General features: G+C 46.3%; 1 protein-coding gene across 1 annotated transcript in view; it reads left to right on the forward strand.

Annotated features, from left to right (window-relative positions):
- The window catches only part of WDR72 (WD repeat domain 72), a 74,586-nt gene that overhangs the window by 14,701 nt on the left and 35,298 nt on the right, over nucleotides 1-24,587 (forward strand). The window contains exons 10-14 of the mRNA XM_083586340.1: nucleotides 2,581-2,722; nucleotides 3,515-3,760; nucleotides 5,651-5,871; nucleotides 8,260-8,458; nucleotides 15,997-16,211. Coding sequence (XP_083442466.1) covers nucleotides 2,581-2,722; nucleotides 3,515-3,760; nucleotides 5,651-5,871; nucleotides 8,260-8,458; nucleotides 15,997-16,211 — 1,023 coding nt within the window. The remainder of the gene's footprint in view (nucleotides 1-2,580; nucleotides 2,723-3,514; nucleotides 3,761-5,650; nucleotides 5,872-8,259; nucleotides 8,459-15,996; nucleotides 16,212-24,587) is intronic.

Consider the following 24,587-nt stretch of genomic DNA (forward strand, 5'->3'; position numbering starts at 1 on the left):
GAAAAGTGGCTCTCTTCTTCCTTTGTGGAAAGAAGAGCTACCCAAATGATTTCTGCATTAAAGACTGAAAGGTGACAAGAAGGCATAGGTGCCAACTCCCTGGGGCCCTGGGTGCGTGAGCACCTACAAAATTCCCCATCAAGGGGCTGGGCACCCACAAATTTCAGTGCCAGGGCCATGCACGCTGCTTGGCACTCATGGCCCTGGGCATTCACGGTCATGGGGCCAAGCTGGCACTCCTGCCTGAAGGTGATTTCACAGGTGGCAGACTCAGACATCGACCCTTCCCAAATAGGCAGCTGATATAGAGCTCTATTTTCCCCCTTGAGGTAACACCTAAACAAAGAAAAACCCCTCATCCTGAATCCTTTTACCCTCCCAGTGAATGCAGAGTGGGAGTGTGATGCTCTTTGACCACCTGAGCTGTGTAGTTATGGGGCATTCTCTGGTAGGTGGGTTGCTTCAAGAACCCTTGGCCTCCATTGCATGCGATGTTCTCAGATTCCATGATGACACTGGTGAAGTCAATGTGGGATCAGAGAGTTGACGCTGGGCCTTGCTGCAAGATCTAATTCTTGGGCTTTCAACTCAGTTAGGCGGTCCATTATGGGTGAAAAGTTTCTCCAGACTGGAAGACCATTTGCAGACAAGTGCTGGTCTTCCTTCTAGGCTTGTGGGAGGGAAGGGTAATCTTCCAAGAGAGGTTGTAGATCCTTTTTGATGCACTGGAGAGAACTTTAGCAGGGGGGCTCTAGCATACCCTCCAACGTTTGACAGAGGAAAATAGGGAAATGCACAGGATGGCTTCTGCATTTCCAGGAATGCCATGGTTAAATCGTGGCAGTTGGAAGATATACTTCCTTTTTTGAGCTGGTCCTGGCAACTTGCTGGTCTCACTGAGGGCTACTGTAATTTTAAGAATGCTGGAGGTAGATTCTCCAGGTGATTGTCCCAAACATACTGCCCTCCACCTTAACTGCTCATGAGCAACAATGGGCCATCCCATAGAGATATAGACCTACAACCCCCGCCCCCTTGCAACAAACCCCAGAGCCGACTCCATCCCTGCCAAGAGCTTGTTCTTTTGCACATCTTCTAGCATGATATATGCCATCATATGTGCAAGCAGGGACCTCCTGCCATTTACATTGGCCATACCATTTACATTAGTATTTACATTGGTCTATTATTCAGTATGCATTATGCAAGAGAATAAATGGAGGCAAACGAGACATTAAAAATGGTGATACTCGGAAACCATTTAAATCTCCCTGGACATTCACTCAGAGACATCGGAGCTGGCTGGGCTTAAGCAGAAAGTTTCAAGAGGAGGCGAGTGAGGTGCATTTCAGATGCAGGTTTAAGCTCACGCGAGACTGGCAACGGCTGCCTCACAGTCACTATATCTGGGAGTGGTCCTGGAGCAGGTGTTTAGCAAATGGTGTTCATCTTGCTTTGGCAGCTTATTATCCACTGGGAACAGCCAGTCCTCTTGTACGAACCCCAGTTCACATTGGTAGACCGCCGACTTTGCTTGTGAGAAGTCCCAGATTCAATTCTTGGCAGCCCCAGGGAGTGTTGGAGAAGACTACTGTCCAGAACCCTGGAGGGCGATGATACATGATGATGATGATGATGTTAGGTGGGCCAGTCACTGAGTTAGCTGGGCAGCTTTCCTGTGCCCCTGTGACTGGATCTTCCACCTTTTCCACTAGACTTTATTGGCCTTTGACCAGGCGTTGCAATGGGGCATGCCTCCCTCTTGAGTTGCAAGGTCTCTCAGCTTCACTTTGTAAGGACACACCTCATGCCATCTTCTGTGTGTGCAGATCAAAGCCCTGTTCATTTGATAGGAATAAGGCCCAAATAGAATGGCAAAGCAAACTGTTGGAGCATATTGAACTGGCTACATTAACAGAGGCAATTAGAGATCACACTAGACAAGAGTTTCAAAAAGCATGGGGAAAAAGCAGCGAACACTTCGCAAAACAGTGCTCTAAAATACATACCTGGACTTGTTTCAATTAATGTCTGCAGGAGACTTTGTGGATATTTAAGTTATAATTAGAAAAATATTAATAATTATTCATAAAGGAAACAGCTTATAAGAAGTAAATAAGGAGACCAGATACAGGATAAAGGAAGTATTTTATTTGGTTGTTTGTATTGTTGTATGTTATGTTTATTGTATTTCTGTATTGGGGGGGTGGGGGGTTTATGTTATGTTGTAAATAAAATTTTCAATAAAAATTAAATTTAAAAAAAGGAATAAGGCCCATATTGATGTGACCCTTTAGCCATGCTCCTGGGACATCTGCACAGATGCTGTGGGCATGACCAGTGGAGCATGCTCACAGAAGGGAGAGGACTAGTGGGCAAAATCCTGCTCCCTATCTGAATAGGGCCATGGATAGATATAATATGGATAATTCTTCATGCATCTGATAAAGTGGACCACAAAAGCTAAAGCAACATTAAATCTGGTAGTCTTTAAGGTGCCACAGAACTCTTTGTTGCTTTTGCTGCAACCGACTAATACAGTTTAAACGTGTGGTTTGTTTGTTTGTTTTTAATGAACAGAGTTTTTCTTACATTATGGGCTTCATCAATGAAAGAAAGGAACCTTTTTATAAGATCCTTTACTGTGGTGCAGCATCAGGCAGAATCACTCTGTGGCATATTCCAGATGTGCCAGTTTCAACTCTGGACGGCTCTCCAAAAGGTTGGCTCAACTTTTGAATGATTCAGGAGGGCAGGGGGCTTTAAAAGGATTGTGAAATGGGAAAGGTCGGGGTCTCCAGAAGGGGGAGGAGAGGGAGGAGGAGGAGGAGAAGGAATGCCACCTTGCCCTGATTTGCTTGAAGGCAGGACGATGACTCAAACAAAGGAAAACCTTTGCGAATTTTCAGACTCTGGGATTCCCACTGCACTCAAACAACGAATGGCCTCTTGTCAACAGATATAATATTTTATGTTTCATTTGCCTGCTTTACTAAGGAGTTCCTCAAATTGGACACATAATACAGAGGGTGGCTATTACTGAAAATGAGTTGTTCACATATCACCAACATGTCATTGAAAACAGTGTTGTTGTTTTTTAAGACCTTACTGGATTTTTCCTAGAAAGGGAAATTTAAATACAGGAAAAATACAGACTGGCATACTGATGCCAGCAATGTCCTATGGGCTCTATGAAAATAATAGAGCTGGAAGGGACCCCCCCGGTCATCTAGTCCAATCTTCTGCAATGCAGGAATCATGCCCACATGTGCTCCCACCCCACCCCACCCACAATCTGGAAGCAGCACTTAGAAAGAAAAACCTGCTGGGTTTTCCTGGAGGCAAAGAGGCATAATACTTGCTTTGAAAACAGGACCAGAAAGACCCCCATCCTAATTCTATAGCCGTGACCTACTGGTGGCAAGACAAATATCAGCAAAGTCTTTGAATTTTGCCTCCGTCTTCTCAAGCAGTTGGGCTCTGTGAACGACCCCCTATTTCTCTTTCTCCCTAGAGATCCCTATAGCAACATCCTGGACTCTTCAGAACAGCTTTGACAGCTGCAGTCCTGCGGCCGAAGGCATCATCGACCACCTCTGTGGAGCTGAGAATGGGATGGGGAGTGACACCATCACTTCCTCCATTTATATCCCCAGCCTTGATAAACTGGTGTGCGGGTTTGCGGATGGCAGGATCTTCATCATGCTGGCTCTGCAGGCTGCCAAGGCCAGGCTGATGGGAAAGGGCTCCTTGCTGAAAGGTGAGTGGGAATCCTGCAAACACTCCGGTTGCCTGAGTTTCTGGCTGGCATGGGTTTCTCATTTTATTAACTAAAATGCTACACTGCTTACTATATATCTGTCTAAGTGCTTTGCATAGGGTTGTGTCCAATGAAGCTCTACTCAGAGTAGACTCATTGAAATCAATGGGCCTGTCAGTTACGCACATCCATTGTTATTATTATTTATTAAATTTACATACTGCCCATCGTCAAGAGACCACAGTACAGTTTACAATGTAGAATTTCAGTATGTCAAACGTTGGAGACAACCCATTAAAATGACAACAGCATTCCATAAAAATTCCTAACAACTAGATAAAAATGAAATAAAATCCAAATGCACCTATATTTCACAAATAAAGCTGAGCAGTGTACAAAAGAATTAAAAATAAAGAGTCGCAGTCCAGGAAAGCTTGGGTGAACAGGCACATATTAAGGGGCATTTAAAGGTCATTAAAGGTAAAGGTAAAGGGACCCCTGACCATAAGGTCCAGTTGCAGACGACTCTGGGGCTGTGGCACTCATCTCGCTTTACTGGCCGAGGGAGCCGGCGCACAGCTTCTGGGTCATGTGGCCAGCATGACTAAGCTGCTTCTGGTGAACCAGAGCAGCGCACGGAAACGCCGTTTACCTTCCCAAAGAGGAGTACCTATTTATCTGCTTGTGCTTTGACATGCTTTCAAACTGCTAGATTGGCAGGAACATGGACTGAGCAATGGGAGCTCACCCCATTGCGGGGATTTGAACCGCTGACCTTCTGATCAGCAAGCCCTAGACTTTGTGGTTTAGACCACAGCACCACCCACGTCCCTTTGGAAAGTTGGTTGGTACTAATAAATGTCTTACTGCCCAGCTGTGGATTTTGTAGGACTTTTAATAACAGTCAGGGAAAAAATGAGCAGAGTTAGACAGTTGTTCCAGCTCTAAAACTGAAGTACTGATTGTATGCAGAAATGCAATTGCAATGCCTCAAACCAAGGGGATCTCTTTGCTTTCAGGTGGATTTATGTGCAATCTCGTTTAGGATCACAGATCTACCGATAGAAAATTATCTACTTTGCCAGCATTTGTTGCCTGGTTTAGTCTGCACAAGTAAACCACAGAACCTAGGACTTGCCGATCAGAAGGTCAGCTGTTCGAATCCCTGTGACAGGGTGAGCTCCCGTTGCTCGGTCCCTGCTTCTGCCAACCTAGCAGTTCGAAAGCACACAGTGCAAGTAGATAAATAGGTACCACTCTGGTGGGAAGGTAAACGACATTTCCATGCGCTGCTCTGGTTCGCCAGAAGCAGCTTAGTCATGCTGGCCACATGACCTGGAAGATGTACACTGGCTCCCTCGACCAATAAAGCGAGATGAGTGCCGCAATCCCAGAGTCGGTCACGACTGGACCTAATAGTCAGGGGTCCCTTTTACCTTTACCTTTAGGCCTATAATTCCCTATGCAGTCACACCTCGGGTTGAAGTTGCTTCAGGTTGAGTGCCTTCGGGTTACGCTCCGCGGCAACCCAGAAGTAATGGAACGCGTTACTTCTGGGTTTCGCCGCTCGCGCATGTACAGACGGTCAAAATGATGTCACACGCATGCGCGGAAGTGTCAAATCGCGACCCGCGCACGCGCAGACGAGTGTTGCGTTTGCTTCTGGATGTGAACAGGGCTCCGGAACGGATCCCATTCGTATCCAGAGGTACCACTGTAATTCTTCTTCTGCTCATGGTGCATTATTAACACTTCTCCTGTGCAAAGGTGGCCACAGTTTCTGGCCAGATGACCTTCACTCTTTTCTGTCAGGAGAGAGTTAGCCCCTGTTGGACTCTGCTTTCGTTGTTGACTTTCTCTCTCTCTTTCTCTCTCCCCTTGTTCTGTCAGACACCCTGCCTCATAGAATACTCAGCCACCACAGCACCAGCGTGACCTCCTTACTTTACCTCCATGGCCGATCAGCCCGGTTTGATCCCAGCTGGCTGATGTCCGGGAGCCAGGACTCCAGTGTGGTCTGGTGGGACATTTTTACTGGGGAATTATTGCATTGCTTTTCGCTGCAAGCTGGTCCCGTCACAAATCTGCTGTTGTCTTCAGAAAACTACAGGGTAAGTAAAGAGCATAAGGGAGATGGGTCTTCCTGGAAGGAGAGAAGAGACAGGGCTTAGTCTACACTCCTGCCTGAGTTCTTGGGCAAGACTTAGAGGACAACGGCAACAGGCAGGGTCAGATTTTATTTCCCCTGGAGGAGAAGGAAATCCGGCACTCAGCAGCGTGACAAGTGATGCAAAGCCCCATTCTTTGCACCCACCAGACAGTAAACAAAATAAATTAATAATAATAATAATAATAATAATAATAATAATAATAATAATAACCAATAACAGCATGCATTGTCCACACAGCTCACTGACCTAGGATTTAATTGCATCTGGCTTTTGACATATGCCATGAAGAATGAGCTTGCAATTAGTTTTTGTAAAATAAAAACATTTTTATCTGTCTCTTCTTTGCGTGTAGATGACCAGGGAGGCAAACTCTGCCAATTAAAAGTGCCTCTGTTTACTAAAAATCCGTCAGTGGCACCCCTCGGTTACCCCAGAGAAACAGCCCATACTATTTAAAGCATTTTTTCTCTGCTCCTCAGCAAAAAAACCCCCCCAAAACAACCCAAGACATTCCCTACCCACTGCAGATAATCCAAAACACAGGGTATGGGGGTCCTGCCAGGCCAGCCAGCCAGTGCTAGCTACAAGGGGTTGGAGGTGGTGAAGACAGTGAAGTGGGAGGGGAGAGAGGGTGCCTACCCAAATGTTCACCTCACCAGAGCATCCCCAGTTGGTCTCTACAGCTGCTTTTGCCTCTTTGTTCTGAGCCCTTGGCACAAGGAGGTCTATAATCAAAATAAGGGATGAAGGGCGGGGTTTCATGTGGAATTTATGAGATGAAGCCTTTGCATCTTCCTATGATTCATTCAGCCTTGCCACAGTGCCCTCATCTGGCCAGATTTAGACTTCACGAGGCTTTAAATTAGATTTCAGAGACCAAACCGACAAAGGAGTTCTTAGGGAAGAAAGAGGTGTCTGTCATCTTCTTGCCATTGATGGTTTCTTTTCTACTGAGAGAAGGAGTCAAGCAGTTCAGATGTGGGGTCAGTTGCTAAGGGTGTTCAGTGGCACAGTCTCTTCCCTCGATATTTCAAGAAGTGGAGGGGCAGGCAGTTGCCCACGGGGGGTGCTTTGTATGGAGCTGATCCTGTGTTAAGGCAAGGAATGAGCTTCACAATTGCATTTCCAGTGCCTCTAGAAGACTAAAACCCTGTGCTCAGCATCCATTAGGTAAAGCTGTTAAGGGTGTGAAATTGGACTCATTTTGCACAAGTGTGCTTTGTTTACAGGTGTGTAATTGGAATCCCAGTGTTACGGCTTTATTATTTCCCCTCCTGTCCTATTCCAAGGGCAACAGGCAGTATGTATACATTTCCTTGTAGCAATTTTGAGGGGGGGACAGGATGAGCAGAAATCTGACTGGATCCCAGGAGACAGAAGCAGGCAACTTGGCTGGATGCAGGAGCTCAGCCTCTCCTCAGACCTGCTCAGGCTGCCTCTGCTACTTGTAAATAATAATAATAATAATAATAATAATAATAATAATAATAATTTATTTGTACCCTGTCCATCTGGCTGGGTTTCCCCAGACACTCTGGACAGCTTCCAACAAAGATTAAAAATACATTAAAATGTCACACATTAAAAACTTCCCTGAACAGGGCTGCCTTCAGATGTCTTCTAAATGTCAGGTACAGTGGTACCTCGGGTTAAGTACTTAATTCGTTCCGGAGGTCCGTTCTTAACCTGAAACTGTTCTTAACCTGAAGTCCCACTTTAGCTAACGGGGCCTCCTGTTGCTGCCGTGCCGCCGGACCACGATTTCTGTTCTCATCCTGAAGCAAAGTTCTTAACCCGAGGTACTATTTCTGGGTTAGCAGAGTCTGTAACCTGAAGCGTATGTAACCTGAAGTGTATGTAACCCAAGGTACTGCTGTAGTTGTTTATCTCTTTGACATCTGATGGGAGGGCATTCCACAGGGCGGGCGCCACTACTGAGAAGGCCCTCTGCCTGGTTCCCTGTAACCTCACTTCTCACAGTGAGGGAACCACCAGAAGGCCCTCAGAGCTGGACCTCAGTGTCCGGGCTAAACGATGGGGGTGGAGATGCTCCTTCAGGTATACTGGGCCAAGGCCGTTTAGGGCTTTAAAGGTCAACACCAACACTTTGAGTGCATTAAATGCATTTCTGTTCCATCTGGAGTGTCATGCAAAGCACAGTCCATTCAGAAACTCCAGCTTTTGCCTTATTCACAGTGGTTTCCTACAAAGAAGAGAAGTCAGTTCCCTTTATATGTTTCACACATCCACACAAGCCACCCTCTTGGCACACTTTGGTGTTTGTGAAGGCTTCTGAATGACTTACCTTGGCAAAATCCTTCTTTGCAGTTCAGAGGGCACCGTATTGTGTGCTGCTTGTGTAGCGATGACCATGCTGTGGTGCTTCTGCACATACAAGAGCGAGCCTGCCTCATGCACGCCAGGAAACACCTTTCCCCTGTGAAGAGGCTACGGTGGCATCCTGTGGAAAATCTCTTGGTGGTTGGATGTGAAGATGATTCCGTTTACGTCTGGGATATTGAGACCGGTAAGGCCTCTCTCTTTCTTCGCATCTTTTGTTTGCAAAACACAAGGGACCCCACCAGCCTGGAGAAGCAGCTAGCAGAGGCAAACTCTGTTTGAAATGCCAAAGTCAGAGAAAAGGCCAATCATAACTGTCAGCAATTTAACTTGGACTCTGAATGGTGAATGATTAGCTAGACTTCAGAGGCTTTGCTGCTCTGGCCAGTTGCCTGAGGTAGAGTGAGGCAGTGGCGTAGCGTGGGGGGTGCAGGGGGGGCCGGCCGCACCGGGCGCAACATCTGGGGGTTAGGGTTAGGGGGCGCAAATCCATGGGTTAGGGGGCGCAAATTACTTGCCTTGCCCCGGGTGCTGACAACCCACGCTACGCCGCTGGAGTGAGGCACAAGCCCTCTCCATTTCTGGTGACACTGAGTTAGTCAACACTGATAAAGGGTGTCTCCAGGCTGTCCCTTTATTGCAGGAGTGATTCAAGCACATACCGGAACTTTCTGCATTTAAATCAGGGGTCGGCAACCTAACGCCCATGGGCCACAAGCGGCCCATGCGGGTCATTTAACCGGCCCACAAGCTGCCCCCAAACTGAGCTGCCCGCTCGACGAGTCCCCCCGACACAGCGTGGCACGGGGACTTGATTCTGCAGTGCCGGAAATTGCGTCTGTGCAGACATAGATGCCAGAAATTGTGGGCGCATGGGCGTGATCTGGCCCATGGAGGGATCTCCGCTGGAGCGAACTAGCCCAGGCGAGGTAAACCTTGCTGACCCCTGATTTAAATTAAAGCATTCTTGACACCCTGCCATAACAAATCCACTTTAAAAACACAACAAAACGCAACACAGACTTTTGGGTTTTCGGAAAGCAATGGGGAAATGCATTGAAAAGTGTGTCTGAATGAATTAATAATGGGAAGACGCATAAGCACCCCATAAGCAACTCTTCAGGATGAAGACTCTTTGCTGTATAGGCATCCCTTAGACAAATGCTTGGAAAAGGCTGAGCACTGGGGTCCCTCTAGCGTTTTTCCTCTCCTTTGGGTGCATTCTGCAGCACTGCGACACTGATGCAACAATAGTGCCTCAGTGGTAGATTTATACTGGGTCATCCGTAGCCCCTATCTACAAGAAGGGAGATATTCAAGATCCAGCAAACTACCGCCCTGTAAGCCTTCTGGACATCGCATACAAACTTTATACCAGGTACTTATTAAACAAGTTGGTAGACTGGGCGGACCACTCTAACCTGTTCAACCAGGAACAGGCAGGATTTAGAAAGGGCCACAATACGATAGGTCACTGTATGGTACTATAGACCCTGGTAGCTAAATATGCAAAAGCATATAAGAGCAGACTTTTCGTGGCCTTTGTTGACTTGACATCTGCCTTTGATTCAATCTGTAGAGATAGACTATGGAAAAAATTATATGAAACGGATATTGATAGACGACTTTTAAAAATTCTCAGAGAGTTACACACAGATACTACAGTCAAAATCAGAACTGGGCCAATGGGAACTCTTACGGACCCACTGCCATTGGGGAAAGGGGTCAAACAGGGATGCCTGCTAGCCCCATTTCTTTTTAACTTTTATATAAACGACATTGTTCAGTACATGGCAAAATACAAGTCATCGGCTCCAGCCATTGAAGGTAAACGTTTGAATATATTGCTATACGCCGATGACATGGCTTTAATGGCACTCACCCGAAGAGGCTTACGCAGCATGCTGGAGGGGATCGCAGCCTACTGCTCTCATAACTCACTAAAGATAAACTATGACAAAACAAAAATTGTGGTGTTTACTAGAGCTCGCCACACCTTTAGATGGTCTTTAGATGAACATGTGATTGAACAGTGCCCCTTTTTTAAATATCTGGGTGTTACATTTCAGGCTACATCTAGTTGGCTAGCCCACTTTAAGGCTGTAACCATCCTAACACGAAGAACAATTGGTGTCCTGCTTAGTTTCTTCCATACCCGGGGAGGACAATTGGTGATCCCGGCATTAAGAGCTTTTGTTGGGAAAGCTATTCCCCAGATGTTATATGGGATAGAACTCTGGGGGTGGAACCAGAGGCTGTTGGAACGGCTTGAAATTTTGCAAAATTATTACCTCAAGAGGATTCTAGGCCTTCCTCAAGGAACACCAGCAGCTTTCTTGAGGGTGGAAGTTGGATTACCCTCTGTGTCTGCCAGGGCCCACTTAAGATTCCTACGATTTTACATCAACCTTGCAAACACTTCAAACACCTTATTGGCCAAACAAGCCTTTGTATCTCTTCAAAAGAACACCACTTGGCGTCAAAACCTATCTGAGATCCTGGTTAGATACACCCTACCGGAGTTTAATATTCTCAAACTGTGGAGCCCGGACAAAGTTCGGGAATGGATTCTGGAGAGAGATGCTCTGTTAGATATCACAAAAATACAGAACCCAGGGTCCTCCCACTGGTTTCCCCGACTGAAAACAGTCAAAACCTGCGCCAATTATTTGGCGAATATCACCAATCCCACCCTTCGGAGAGCTTTCACCATGGCCCGTTTTCAAACCATTCCTACGGCCTATTTGTCAGGCAGATATGCAAAAATCCCAGTAGAGCAGCGTATATGTCCTTGTCATATGAGAACCAAAGAGGATCTCACACATTACATGTTGTATTGTCCCATCTATTCGGCCTTCAGGGATGCGATGTTACAAACTATTCCCAAATCAATAGCCAACTCTGAGGACCAAGTAAAGTTTTTACTGGTGGACGCTGATCCACGGATTTCTCACGTGGTAGTGGTCTTTGTGGTGAAGGCTATGAAAACTAGGGTATGGTTCCTGGAGGAAATGGTGAGGTTCCTCCCATTGCTCTCCTAACCTGTTGCTGTGTCTTCTTTCCTGAATGACGAGGTTTTTTGGGTAGTTTCCTTGCTGGGACAGCATGGCATGAATTTTAGCTTATTTTTATAATTTTATTGTTTATCTTTTAATAATGTTTTATGGTATTTTGTGTAAAGGCATGGACCTCACAAATCTAATAATAAACTTTGACTTTGACTCTACTGGGTCATCCACATATCATTCTGAGTTGCTCTGCAGTGCTTCCCCAATGCCACCATGTTCTTGCCACCTGGAAGGGCATAAAAAACCCCTTTAGGATGAATTTGAACTAGTTCGTTTTGTAAAAATAGGAACCAGTTCCTTTTTGGAAAGGATGAACTTGAGCTAGAACCAGTTCCTTTTTAAAACATACTTTTCAAGTATTGTGTGCAGACAGCCTGCTCTGCTGCAAGAATCCATGGATCAGGGCCCCTGGCTGTATTTTGCATGGGAAAGAAGGCTGGTTGAGAAAATCATATCCTACATAAATCAGCATATAAAATTTGAGTCCTTTTATAGTCTGGAGGATTGCTATTGAAACAGTTTACTTACTGTTTTGGACATGCTTGCGTATCTACTACATAAAATAGAGACGTGTAACAACGTGCTTTTTAAAATAAATAAATAAATAAATAAATAAATAAATCCATGTATGTTCTGAGATGGTTGTGACATTTCCTGCCAATTTGCAAACATCCAGCGACAGACTCATTTGAGCTACAGTTCTCCTGGTTCCAAGTAAATGACAGGTCTTTATGACAAGCCTAGCAGTGGGTGAAAGAGTCAGACCTCCGCCATATCACACTCAGGCTGTGTTTCTAAATGAGAAATATTGGGGTGTCCAGGAGGGGGCCACATGTTTGGGGCTTATCATGCCCACCCCATCTGCAAGACACTCTGGGACCCTAAGAAGAGGCATGCAGGAGCTGCTTGTTTGCAGTCAGCACTTCAAACTGCCCACCTTCTGATCAGCAGGCCCAGGCTCCTGCCAACCTACCAGTCTGAAAGCATACCAGTGCGAGTAGATAAATAGGCACCACTGCAACAGGAAGGTAAATGGCATTTCTGTGTGCTCTGGCACTCGTCACAGTGTCCCGTTGCACCAGAAGCGGTTTAGTCATGCTGGCCATGTGACCCAGAAAGCTTGTTGTTGTTGTTTAGTCATTTAGTTGTGTCCGACTCTTCATGACCCCATGGACCAGAGCACGCCAGGCTATCTGTGGACAAACGCTGACTCCCTTGGCCTGAAAGTGGAGATGAGTGCCACATCCCCTAGTCAAGTTTGACTGGACTTAACCATCCAGGGGTCCTTTACCTTTACTTTACCTAGTCAGCAGCAAAGGAAATTAACTCTGTACATGCTATTATTTCTCATGCTCTGGACCCAAGAAAGGGTCAGAGCATGGCACCAAAGTAAATTGCAACATCCCTTCTAGGAACCAAGGGGATTGTCTTTAGAAACTGGGCACATGCCTCCATCTCTCCTCCTCTCCCCCGCCCCCTCCCCTAAGTTAACAAACTTTGCCTTGAGGGAAAGCTGACATTCCTTTAAAGAGGCATATAATCCAATTATGGAACCATTAGGTGTTTTCAGGGAGCTCTGTAAGCTTATGGCACCTTCCTGCACTCTGCTTTGGTTGGAACGAGCATGAAGGAAATATCTGTGCTGCAATGTTTGGCTATGAGTCTGTCTGCATTTTGGACATTTGGGTTTGCTGGATTTTTAAATGACTTCTTTGCACTTTTTGCCATTATTTGATCATTTGTATTATCAGTATGCATGTACACACACACACACACACACACACACACACACACGAGATACATATATCAAAACAGAGGGCTCAACGATAGTTCTGCTTGTCCCATGCCTAGAAAGCACAGGTCTTTCTGCTTGTCTTGCCACTTCCCCAGGGGAAAACCCCCTCTTTAGTGCTAAATCAGAGCAAACATTCCCTGCACACTCACTGCCCTGTTGGAAATGGAAGCCCATGTTTAAGAAGACCAGAAGCTGGCATCCGTTTCTCTCAGGAGACAATGGAAGAGTGCACCGTTTGGGGGGGTGAAGTCAAACTGTTGGAAGTTTACAGTTTCTGCTATGGTGGTAGAGACTCATATGAGAGAGACATGTTTTGTTGCAGCTGAGGCAGATAGAGGCATCTGGTTGTGCTGCTGTAGATACACCACGGCGTTTCTTCTCTCTGTGCTCCTTCCTCTGGTCACTGCTATGGATATATGAGCATATCCGGTGACGTGGTGCAAAGCTCCCTCCGGTCCCCCTCCCCTGGTTTCTCAGAGGATTTTTTAGGGAGGATGGCACTGCTGGCAGGGCTGAAGGAGGCAGACAGTGGCTGGAGGGTGACTCCTCCGGCGGGGAAGAGGCGGAGGCTGGATGCGGCACCTCCCAGCTCAGCTGGCCGCTTCATGCTGTGGTGGCCACAGCAGACAGGCTCCAGCTTGGCTTCGGCGCAGCATGGCGGAGGCGGGTGAGGGCGGCGAGCTGATGCCGGGACGCGCCACGTCCAACCTCCGCCTCTTCCCTGGCACCCTCCAGAACTTGGTGCCCTGGTGCCCTGCACCACTAGCCTCTATGGGTAATATGCTCCTGATGACCAGATTGACAGTCTCCAGATCAGCAGAAAACTCAGCCATTTTTTCTCTGTGTTTTTTTTATTTTATTTTTATTTTTATTAAGAACAAATTAGAAAACATACATATTTACAACAAAAGAAAATACATATAACCAAGGAGAAAAATTAGAGAATACTTTGTCTCTTTTCATATTTACAGTTATTTATACCTCTATAAAATGCTATTCACAATAAAGGAGTGAAATGAAAGATAAGATATCAGAAAAAAGAAAAAAAGAACAAAGAAAAAATAAAGAAGTAAAAGAAAAGGATCATAGGTGAAAATTTTGGTGTTTTGGTTTTAACTGAAGGCCTTTTGTCTTACTGGTTTATTTTTCTATATCAAAACTTCCTTAAATTAATAGATAAGTCCTTGGTGCCTTCTGAGGAAGTTCACTGCTGTGCTAGGATTTTCATGCAACAATATTTCTGAAAAGAAAAAAAAAATCCCAGCTCAGAATGGCTGTAAGAAAGTCTAGCAGAATAGAGGGACCTTCCACATTTTCATTTGTTCCATGATTTCAAGTGATAGGTCTGAGTGTTTTGTTTTTGTCCCGCTGCTTTCCCTGGGAAAACCCACTGTTTGTTGCTGAATCGGAACAACCATCGATCGGGTTTTCTGTGGGTTGACATTTGTTCCGATTCAGCAGTAAATTTCAGGTTTTCCTGGGAAAAGTCACAGGACAAAAAAAAAATACCCTCTCAAATCTGTGACTTGAAATCAGGGACAAATGAAAGTGTGGATGGTCCCAAAGAGGAAGAGAGGAGGAGGAGGAAGACCTCTCTCAATGAAAAGAGGGGTAGGATATTACAGAAAGGGAGGGAGGAAAATTGAGGCCTTCAGTGGCTTTGGTCTTCCAGTGAAAACAATTCAAGGGGTCAGCCGGAGAGTCTTGGTCTCATGAAGTCAGAGGCCTGGTCCCTCCTATCTGTGCAAATGTACCGGTAAGTAGGATGGAGCATAAATGAGCAATGGGAAAGATGCACTTGTGAAGAAAAGAAAAAGGACCATCTGCCTCTTGTCATTTGATACCTGGAACACTAGGGGACAGCATTCAAATGCTGAATGGATGCTGACTATTGATTGGAGTCTCCAGGCTAACCTGTAAGTTATGAAGTGTTTCTGCTGAGAGACTGAAGGCGATTTGGGCAGGCAGCTTCCAGGGTAAAAAACAAATGGGAGAATGAAACAAGCCTCCCTTACACTCTGGTTGCCCTGAGCAGCATTTCAGATGCTGGAGAGCCCCTGGAAGCACATGGAAAACATGGAACCAGGTGCACCAAATGTGAATGGTTCCAACTGCTTTTAATGTTGCATTTCTATAGAGTTGCAACCCACCCAGGGACCTTATGAAGGGTGGGTAAGAAATCCTGTTGTTGCTGCTCGTTACAATATGATTTGATATAAGGTAGAATCCTATGCTGTTTCTACATTAGAATTAAATTAATCAGCTGCTCACCGGAAAGGGAATAAAATGTGATGATTATATCCATTGATTTCTTATCATTTAAGTATGCGTCTGTAACTATCCCCTCTTACAGTTATTAATTATGCCATTCACAGCAGCTGTGTATGGGGACCAACCATGTGGGTGACTTAAATGGTGTGATTCCTGGCATAAACTGGGGGCAGGAATGGCAATCGTGAGGGGTGGTTCTTCTTAACTTTGTGACTGTAGTTATGCTATAGGCCTTGTATGTTTATATACCTGGCATGGGTTCAGCTTTTGGCAGAGAATCCCTTTGGGAAGTTCTTTAAGCCCCTTACAGAGCTGACAAAATCCTATACCAACTTCCTTCAGAATATTGCGCTCAGTGGGACTTCCCATCTGAGCAGGCAGGTGCAGTACGATTCTGTGGCTGGCTTTTTGCTTGGTACCATTAAACAGCCATCCATGGAGCAGTCTTAATGCTCACCTTGGTGAATGAACTTGTCCAGCTGCAACTTACCTTCTTGGCGCTGATTCTGCCCCGGAGCTCCTGCTCTGCTTATGTGAAGTCATGCTCCGCTGCCTGTAAATTTCTCAAACCACTATTTCTCCTCTGCCCAGGAAGTCTCGAGCGCCATGAAACTGGGGAAGTTGCTCAGGCAATCCTTGCTTGCTGTGAGGACTCAGTCATGGCAGCGGCAGATTCTCTGTCGGCCGTCTTTGAAGAAGACACACCTAAGCAGGAAAACCTGGATGGCCAATCTTCCAACTCCTATAAAATCGGTACACTTTCCTACAGCAGCCTTGCTCATCGAGAAAAGTCTTCCCACCACCAGGTGAGTGCACAGAAAGGGGAAACTTTGAATCAAAGAATTGCAGAATTCTAGAGTTGGAAACCTCTGGGCCAAACCCCTGCCATGGAATCTAGACAGCACTCAGGAAAGCTACCTTGATGCCACATAACCCAAAGTTGCTTTCTCCCGCCCCCCAGAACGGATGGTGTTACAAAAGCACCATTCAGGAGAACATTAAAACATTAAAGCAGGTTTTGCCTGCAGGAGCTGAGGCCTGTGCTGATCTTGTAACTGGCCACTTAAGTCCAGGCTCCACGCTGAAGAAGAAGAAGAGTTTGGATTTGATATCCCGCCTTTCACTCCCTTTAAGGAGTCTCAAAGCGGCTAACATTCTCCTTTCCCTTCCTCCCCCACAACAAACACTCTGTGAGGTGAGTGGGGCTGAGAGACTTCAAAGAAGTGTGACTGGCCCAAGGTCAGCAGCTGCAGGTGGAGGAGCGGAGACGCGAACCCGGTTCCCCAGATTACGAGACTACCGCTCTTAACCACTACACCACACTGGCTAGAAGGCTGAATCCTTATGGGTTCAGGATGTTGGCTGGGAGTGAACTTGCTCTGTAAATTGATAACAAGTCCATATACCATATTTTTCTGTGTATAACACGACCCCATGTATAAGACAACCCCTATTTTTGGGAGTCCTCAACAGTGGTTGAGCTTCTTTTGTAAGTTCGCTGAGCTGTTGAGCAGCTTTTCGATGATCCTCCGCTCTGGCTGATGGAACTAGTGCCGTAATACACCGCATACTGGCACTCGCCAAATACTCTTCCTAAGCCGGGAAGAGTGGGTAAGCAGCCTCCTCTCTGTCATTTCCCTGCTACCGCTGCAGCACCAGCCCTTACTTACTTAGCATATTAACCCGTATATAAGACGACCCTCAATTTATAAAAAAAAAATATTCAGAAAAAAGGTTGCCTTATACATGGAAAAATATGGTAAATGCTACTTAAACTATAGAAGTCCCTCCAATTTGTTATTGATCATGCCTCAGAACCACCAACTACAGATGAAACTAGCACTTCTAACAAGACATCTTGACCAGTAAATATACGAAATATGAGTGCTTGATGAAAAGTAAGTCTATGAGTTTTACATACACAACAGCGGCTCAAAAAGCTTGGGTTTTTTGGTGGGGAAGGAGCCTCGATTGTTCCCTATCTTTGCACAAGTAGAAGGATCATTTAGTATTTAGGTATTTAATGGTGACTGCCCATCATCTCCTGTTGATTTGGAGCAGCTATTAGGCGTGATAACCACCCTCTTTGATATAACTCTATTTATATAGACTAAGTGGTGACTGATGAAGAACAGTAGTAGTAATAGTAGTAGTAAGATAATAACGCTATTTAAATGAATGTGGCTAATGAGATTTGGAACCAGGTTCATTCTGCAAATCGTAAAATGGATCTGCTGGGAGACTGAAAATGTCTCCACTGAAAACAGAGCTCTACAGAGTCCTGAAATGGCAAGGAATGATCTAGCCGCACTCCAGCACTTTAAAGTCTCATTGAATTCCAGAAAAGGGAGTGTTAACCACGTGCTTAAATGCCTCCCATGGAAAACAATGTTTAAGTGCTAGAGGCAGGCTGCGTGGCACCTTTCTTGTACCTCATGGCTGGCCAGCCTCTGAAGCAGATTCGCAGTATCAACGTATTTGTCCTCATGGAAATTGCAGCCACCAGGACCGAGGGCTGCTTGGGTGATTTTTGGTGTGGAACTGGGACGTGTGCCCAGAAGATAAAGTTGGCCCTGTTCCTCCTGGTGGGACAATGCCGTCAGTGCAAAACGAAGCATGCGTGTCATCAAATTCCCTTGATATACAGTACTTAAACAGGTTTTAATTATTTCCAGCATCAAAAGGCCCCCTCATGTGCGGCATCGTTGTTTGCCAGAGAAAGCGCCACTCTGAACGGGGTGTGAGAAGGGGTCTCTCCCCAAAATCAGACCCTCAGCATTTGCCTCAGTCACTGACAGGGGGAGAGGCGGCAATTTGTGTGGTGAAGCCTATTTGAATAGGGTATTGTTAGAATACTTATGGTCCACTTGACAAGGGCTCTTGCTGTAAATAGCACAATTTGACTCCAGCTGTTAAAGGGAGGTTTTGACAGTCGCTGAATGGGATTGGGGGGGGGGAGGTGCTTTGCTGCAGAGGAGAGAAAATCAATACTGGCCTCTCGTTCAAAGCAACCTGCTCTTTTTCTTGTTCAGTTCTCCTTCCGGGTTTATATAAGGTGATCTGCCATTTAGAAAGGAAGACCTAGCTACTGTTTAAAAGCAGGGTTGGTTTGTGTGTGTATGTGTGCATGTGCAGACTAAACCAGGCAACAAATGCTGGCAAAATAGATATTTTTCTATCGGTAGATCTGTGATCCTAAACGAAATTGCACATAAATCCACATGAAAGCAAAGAGATCCACTTGGTTTCAGGCATTAGAATTGCATTTCTGCATACAATCGGTTGCCTCTGTACTTCAGTTTTGGAGCTGGAACGACTGTCTAACTCTGCTCATTTTCCCCCTGGCTGTTATTAAAAGTCCTACAAAATCCACAGCTGGGCAGTAAGACATTTATTAGTACCAAGCAACTTTCCAAAAGCCTGCCACTATTCTGTGACGCTGTCATTGGCCCTAATAAAGACATCACCCAACTGTGGATTTTTGAATTTTTTACTGGGCGATTTTTGCTTCTTAGAACAGAGTCCTCTTCTGTGGACTTCTTGGGCTCCCTGGCAGTGTGGCTTCCTCCATGGCCTGGTGCTGATCATTGCCATCTAGCCAAGCTGTGACCTGACACTCCTTAGTGACAGAATACCTGGCTAGGGGTAGCAAGAAGGCTTGGGCATGGGGCTTCCATGGCACCACATGAGGGGTGGTCTTTGGTAAATTTTCATAATATGGCACCCTGTGCGAGGCCAAAAATTGACGCACCCAAACTGGTCTCTCAATTATGGATGTGCTCAATTATATGGCTCTATGCTCTGTGCGGGGCAACCATCTAAATCATTTTGCAGCACAAGGGTTTGATTGTGCAGGTACCAGCCAACCTTTAAAAATGATCGCTGCTCCCCACCACCCAAAAAACAGAAGAGAGGAGCAGTTCCAGTGCTGCGCATGCAGCAGAGGAAAATATTTACTTTGCTCAATTCTTTGCTCAATCCAGTTTCCATTTTCTGCTTCTATGTAATGAAAAATGAAAAACACAGAAGCATAACAATAGGGAGAGGACTCTTGGTTTAAGAGATTTTTCTCCTAAACAAAGAGTCCTGATTTTTCTCCTAAACCAGGAGTCCTTCCCCTATTGTTATGGTTCTGTGTTTTTCATTTTTCATTACACAGAAGCAGAAAATGGAAACTGAATTATTATTATTATTATTAATGCTTAATTGTGAGTGAATTTAACATGTAATAAACTATAGCTTGCATGTCAGTGCATTGATATAGTTCTCTAACACCCCGGAGTTAAAATGGCTTCAGAAATAAATGTGTTCAGCATCTAGGCCCACATATGTAGTGGCACTTCCAAGATTCAAAGCTCCCAGTTATGAGCATCTCTTTCTGTTGTCAGGAGCTGCTAGCTTTAAGTGCCTGGCTGGGGAGGAGGTGTGTGAGCCTCACTGAGAGAAGGAAGGAAAGACTATCCCTGACAGCTTCAGACAATGCAAAGGGGGGAGGCAGCAGATCGATGCTCCCTCCCCCAATCTTGGAAGTCTCTGCTGCTCCTCGCCCCTCCACTGTCCCGCCCCCACCCCCGGTCAATGTAATGACAAGAAAATTGGTGTAGAGGCCAGTCTTGCAGCTAGATCATTTTAGACCCTGGACTTAATGGTCCTCCAGCACATGCACACACACTAAACAGTCATGTGTGTTACTCTGGTTAGGAAGCAGACTGCTCTTCTCTCTAGCCATGCCAGCGTCTGCAAATGCTCCTACATTCTTGGCACAAGAGAGCAAAAAATAAACAGCCCCCCACCAAAACACACACACTAAAGGTTGGACAACCTGATAAAAAAAGAGAGAAATACTTTGAGCATGTGCCGTTTCATATTTTATACTCGCTTCAATCTCCAAGACCACAGGAATAAAGCAAGGTTTGCTTCTGCTGCCCTAAAGCTACACACATTTACTTGCAAAAAAAATAATAAAAGGATAATAAGCATTTTTAAAGTGAAAAGAAAAATATAGAAATGGGCATCTGTAATCGCCTGCTTGCCTGCCTGGCTCTCCCTTCCCCTATAAAATGGTTTTAAAGGTATGAAAGGCTGCTGTGGGGGTAACCACCGTCAACCTCGGTGGGGCTGAGACCAGGCCTGCTTGCTGCTGGCCCCCCCTGCACAATCTGTTGCTCCCCGGGTGGTCATTTGGTAATGGGGGGCAGGGTGGAGGCTGGACTTTGGCCCCAGGTCTAGCCTGAGCTCCACCACCGGTAGAGCCTTCAACATTTGCGTGAATTCTGCTCCTATTCCTAAATGTGTGCTAAATGAAGCAGAGCTGTTTTGCATTGCAGTGTGTGTGGAGAGCAGCAGCAGTCAGTGAGAACATAGAAGCCTCTCAGATACCCTCCTGTCTTAGCTCTGCGCTGATAGGCCTGCCGCTCCCACCTTGGGTGCCAACAGCCAGCAGCTCTGACGTTTTGGGTGCTGGACAGCTCCCACACCCATATGCCGTGCTGGGGAGCTGTCCAGCCTCCTGGAGCCTGACAGCAGGACTGGGTAGATGCCTTTAGAGTTGTCCCTAGGATCAGGTTGCTTGAAGGTTGGCAGGGCAGGCAAGGGGGTACATGGTGTGCATGCCCTATACTCCCACCCCTGGTCCCCCACAGCTTCTTGGCACAAGGTCCCATGTCTGCCCCACTGCCATGTGAGCCCACAGGGAGACTTTGGCTGTCAGAAGGTTACACAAGGGTCCTCCCCACCCTTCGCAAATGACTGGGAACTTTAAAAACAAATCAGAACCCTTCTCTTCAAGGGCACGGGCATCTTTGAAAAGGAGAAAGTTGTACTGACATTCAAAAAACCTGGTTTTATATGGAATTTTACTGTCACTGAAATTAACTCAAGTTTCATTTGAAGATAATGCAGCACGGCTATTTAAAGCCTTCTGAATGCCAAACAAAGGCTCATTTCCATGCTCAGTTATTACTGGGCCTCAGAACACTCTATGCTGAGTCTGGGTTTATTTTTTTCCCACTTGAAAATGTTTATATATTAATATAAGCAATTTGTAGATTGCCATTTATATTTCTTTTTTTTTAAAAAAGCATTACTGTGCCGCCATAACTTAAAATATCAGGTGAAGTCCAACAATAAAATATAAAACATATTAAAAAACTACAGAAACCATAAAAGGGAGCGTGCTGAGGACAGAGCAGTCAAAGCAGCCTTGAAATACACTTCTAACAAGTAGAACTTTCTGTGGCATATGAATCCGGACCCATTTTTGTGATATCAGTTTAAATCAAACAAACAAAACACACCATGCCACCAAATGCAATTTCTGCCAGCCTCTGTAATCAAGAAGCTCACTAAGCGGTGGCCTTTCCAGTCCAAAATGTTTGCTGATTTCGTGAAGCAATATTTTATGCTCATAAACTGGCTGCAAGGTGGGAGTGCAATTCCATTTATCTTGATATTCTTTAGCTTTATAGAGCCTGCCAAAGTGTCCATCTGTTCGGCGGAGATTGCTTCCCCTCGCGAGTGGTCAGGGGGAGTGAGCCGGGAGAGGTCAAAGGAGCTTCTTGACCTCGGGTGTTTCTCGCCGGAGCAATTGGAGTAGAGGGAGCCGGCTGCCATTACGAGGTGCTGCTCAGCAAAGCAGCCCCCACTTTAATTGGTAATGATAGCAGGGAAGACACAGCGAAGCCACAGCCAGGAGAAAACAAAAGGCATCCAATATAGTAATTTATTACCGGTCGCTGGGTTTCAGCCGCTTGGTTGTTTTACCCCTGCCGTGGCCGCAGAGAGCAAAAAGAGGCTCCAGCACTTAATGCAAAATGGAGGCCTTGCTGCCGGCAGGGCACCGTGGGGCTCGGAAGAAGATTGCCTCAGCTATTAGTTGGATCATGGATTTGTGCTCGTTGGCTCGGCTCTCCAGGCCCTTCTCTCCAGTGCATCAGCTGCAATTTCCGGCTTGCTTCTTCGCCTACAATTTGCCCTGCCAATCTTCAGGCTGCTGAGCTGGTGTCAGCACTCAAACATGGTGAGATGTTGGGGCCCATGGAGCCAAAAGAGGTGCATCTGTCCACTGTGTTGTCCAAGGATGCCTCTGGCCCCACATTTACAGGTGCCAGGGGCTGCTGCAGACTCTCTGGGCAGTGGCCTGCGGTGTGCCAAGCGCTAAAGCTGCCTCTCCTCTTGAGCGTATGGGTGGGGTGGAGGAGGGCTGCAGGTGGTTGGCACCAGTGGGAGGTAAGTGAGGGTGCTCAGCAGAGAAGGGCCAAGGGAAGCACTGGGAGTAGCTCATCAGGCTGCTGTCCACCAGGCACATCTTACGGAACCTACTTTGCATTTTTGCTCATTGCTTCCCAGAGCCAGCAACATAGCCAGTGGTTGGAGGGACTTGTTCCCTTGCCAACCATTTTGTGTGGTTCTTTTAGTCCTACTTTGAATCCTGTCCATGATTCAGCTGCCTAGTTATTCCAGCTCTCTGCTTTTTGTTCCTTAAAGGTAAAGGTAAAGGGACCCCTGACCATTAGGTCCAGTTGTGGCCGACTCTGGGGTTGTGGCACTCATCTCGCTTTATTGGCCGAGGGAGCTGGCGTACAGCTTCCGGGTCATGTGGCCAGCATGACTAAGCCGCTTCTGGTGAACCAGAGCAGCACACGGAAACGCCGTTTACCTTCCCGCTGGAGTGGTACCTATTTATCTACTTGCACTTTGATGTGCTTTCAAACTGCTAGGTTGGCAGGAGCTGGGACTGAACAACGGGAGCTCACCCCGTCGCGGGGATTCGAACTGCCGACCTTCTGATCGGCAAGTCCTAGGCTCTGTGGTTTAACCCACAGCGCCACCCGCGTTTTGTTCCTTAACCACTTGCTAATCCAAAAGAGGACCTTCCCTCTTATTTCATGTCTTTGTAGGAGTCTTTGGTGAGGAAGTTTTATAAAAAAAGCTTTTTGAAAGTCTAAGTTCCCAACTGTATCACCCCTCTCTATATGCTTGTTGACACTCTGAAAGAACTTGAAGAGTTTAGTAAGATAGAACTTATCTGTAATGGTTATATGGGGTTGCTCGTGTGTAAGTTGCTGCCACTCCTGGCTAGGTTGCCTGGTTAAACCTTTTCCTGGCTGGACAGCCCTTCATTTCGTGGCTGTTTCAGTCGCTAGCAGAATCCGTCAGTGGGCGTTCCTTGAACTTCTTCCAGCAAAGAAGTTCTTTGACGCCAAGTCTACGCCTACTTTCCCTGCGTGGAAGTCTTCTGCGCAGGATGGGCGTGGGTAGCGGAGGACCCGTGCTCTCCCCGCTGGTCTCCGGCGAGGAGTCCTGGAGCCCCCTCCCCGATTCCCCCATCTGCCCCCCTTTATCCCTGGTGTTACGCTGATTTCCTTCCCCAGCCGATGAGCTCCCTCTCTCCCTGCTGGGCCCTTCTCCAGCATCGCTTGGGAGCCTTGCCTCCACCTCTGGCTCCGATGTCAGTTCCCTGACATTATCCTTGCAGAAGCCCCACTGCTTCCACTTCAGGACTTATTCTTCTATATGCTTTGTAGGTCTTAGTTTAACAACACTATCCACCAGTTTTCCTGGAATAAACTTTAAGCTAACCAGTCTGTAATTTCCCCGATCCTTTCAGTATTCCTTAAAAAAATGTTGCTACAGTGGCTGCTTTCAAGGAAGACTGAAACAGCCCCAAGAATCATTCATTTTTTTCAAATAACGCATCGCACCAATATTATTTGAGATGTAGAAGAGGCATCTCTAACCCTGGTGCCCTCCAGATGTTCTGGACTACAACTCCCATCATCATCTTCCCTGACCATTGGCTGTGCCAGCTTCTAAGACCAATAGGAGAATTGTTGGTGTGGAATGTGTGATTATTCACGGTGCATATGAACATCTAATGAATGTTCAGATTTGTTGGGAGAAAATCTTTCAGGCAGATATGAATATTCAAATAGCATCTGGAAGATCTCTCCAAGGCAGGATCTGTGAAACGTGTACTGGAGAGATGTGTGCTTTGTAGAATGTGCAAGGACTTGGCCTCAGATTTACTCCTGAGTAGAAATGAGTTGGCGGGCCTGTATGGTGCTCACCTTCGGCATTCTGGTTCCCCCAAGTTTTTTGGGCGTGACAATCTCTGGAGCCTTTCTGCCCTGTTCTGACTCTAGACAGAGCAGCCTCCTTGCAGCTTCTGATTTTTATTTCCT

This window comes from Podarcis filfolensis, assembly GCF_964270895.1.
Source record: "Podarcis filfolensis genome assembly, chromosome: 14".
Classification (NCBI taxonomy): domain Eukaryota; kingdom Metazoa; phylum Chordata; class Lepidosauria; order Squamata; family Lacertidae; genus Podarcis; species Podarcis filfolensis.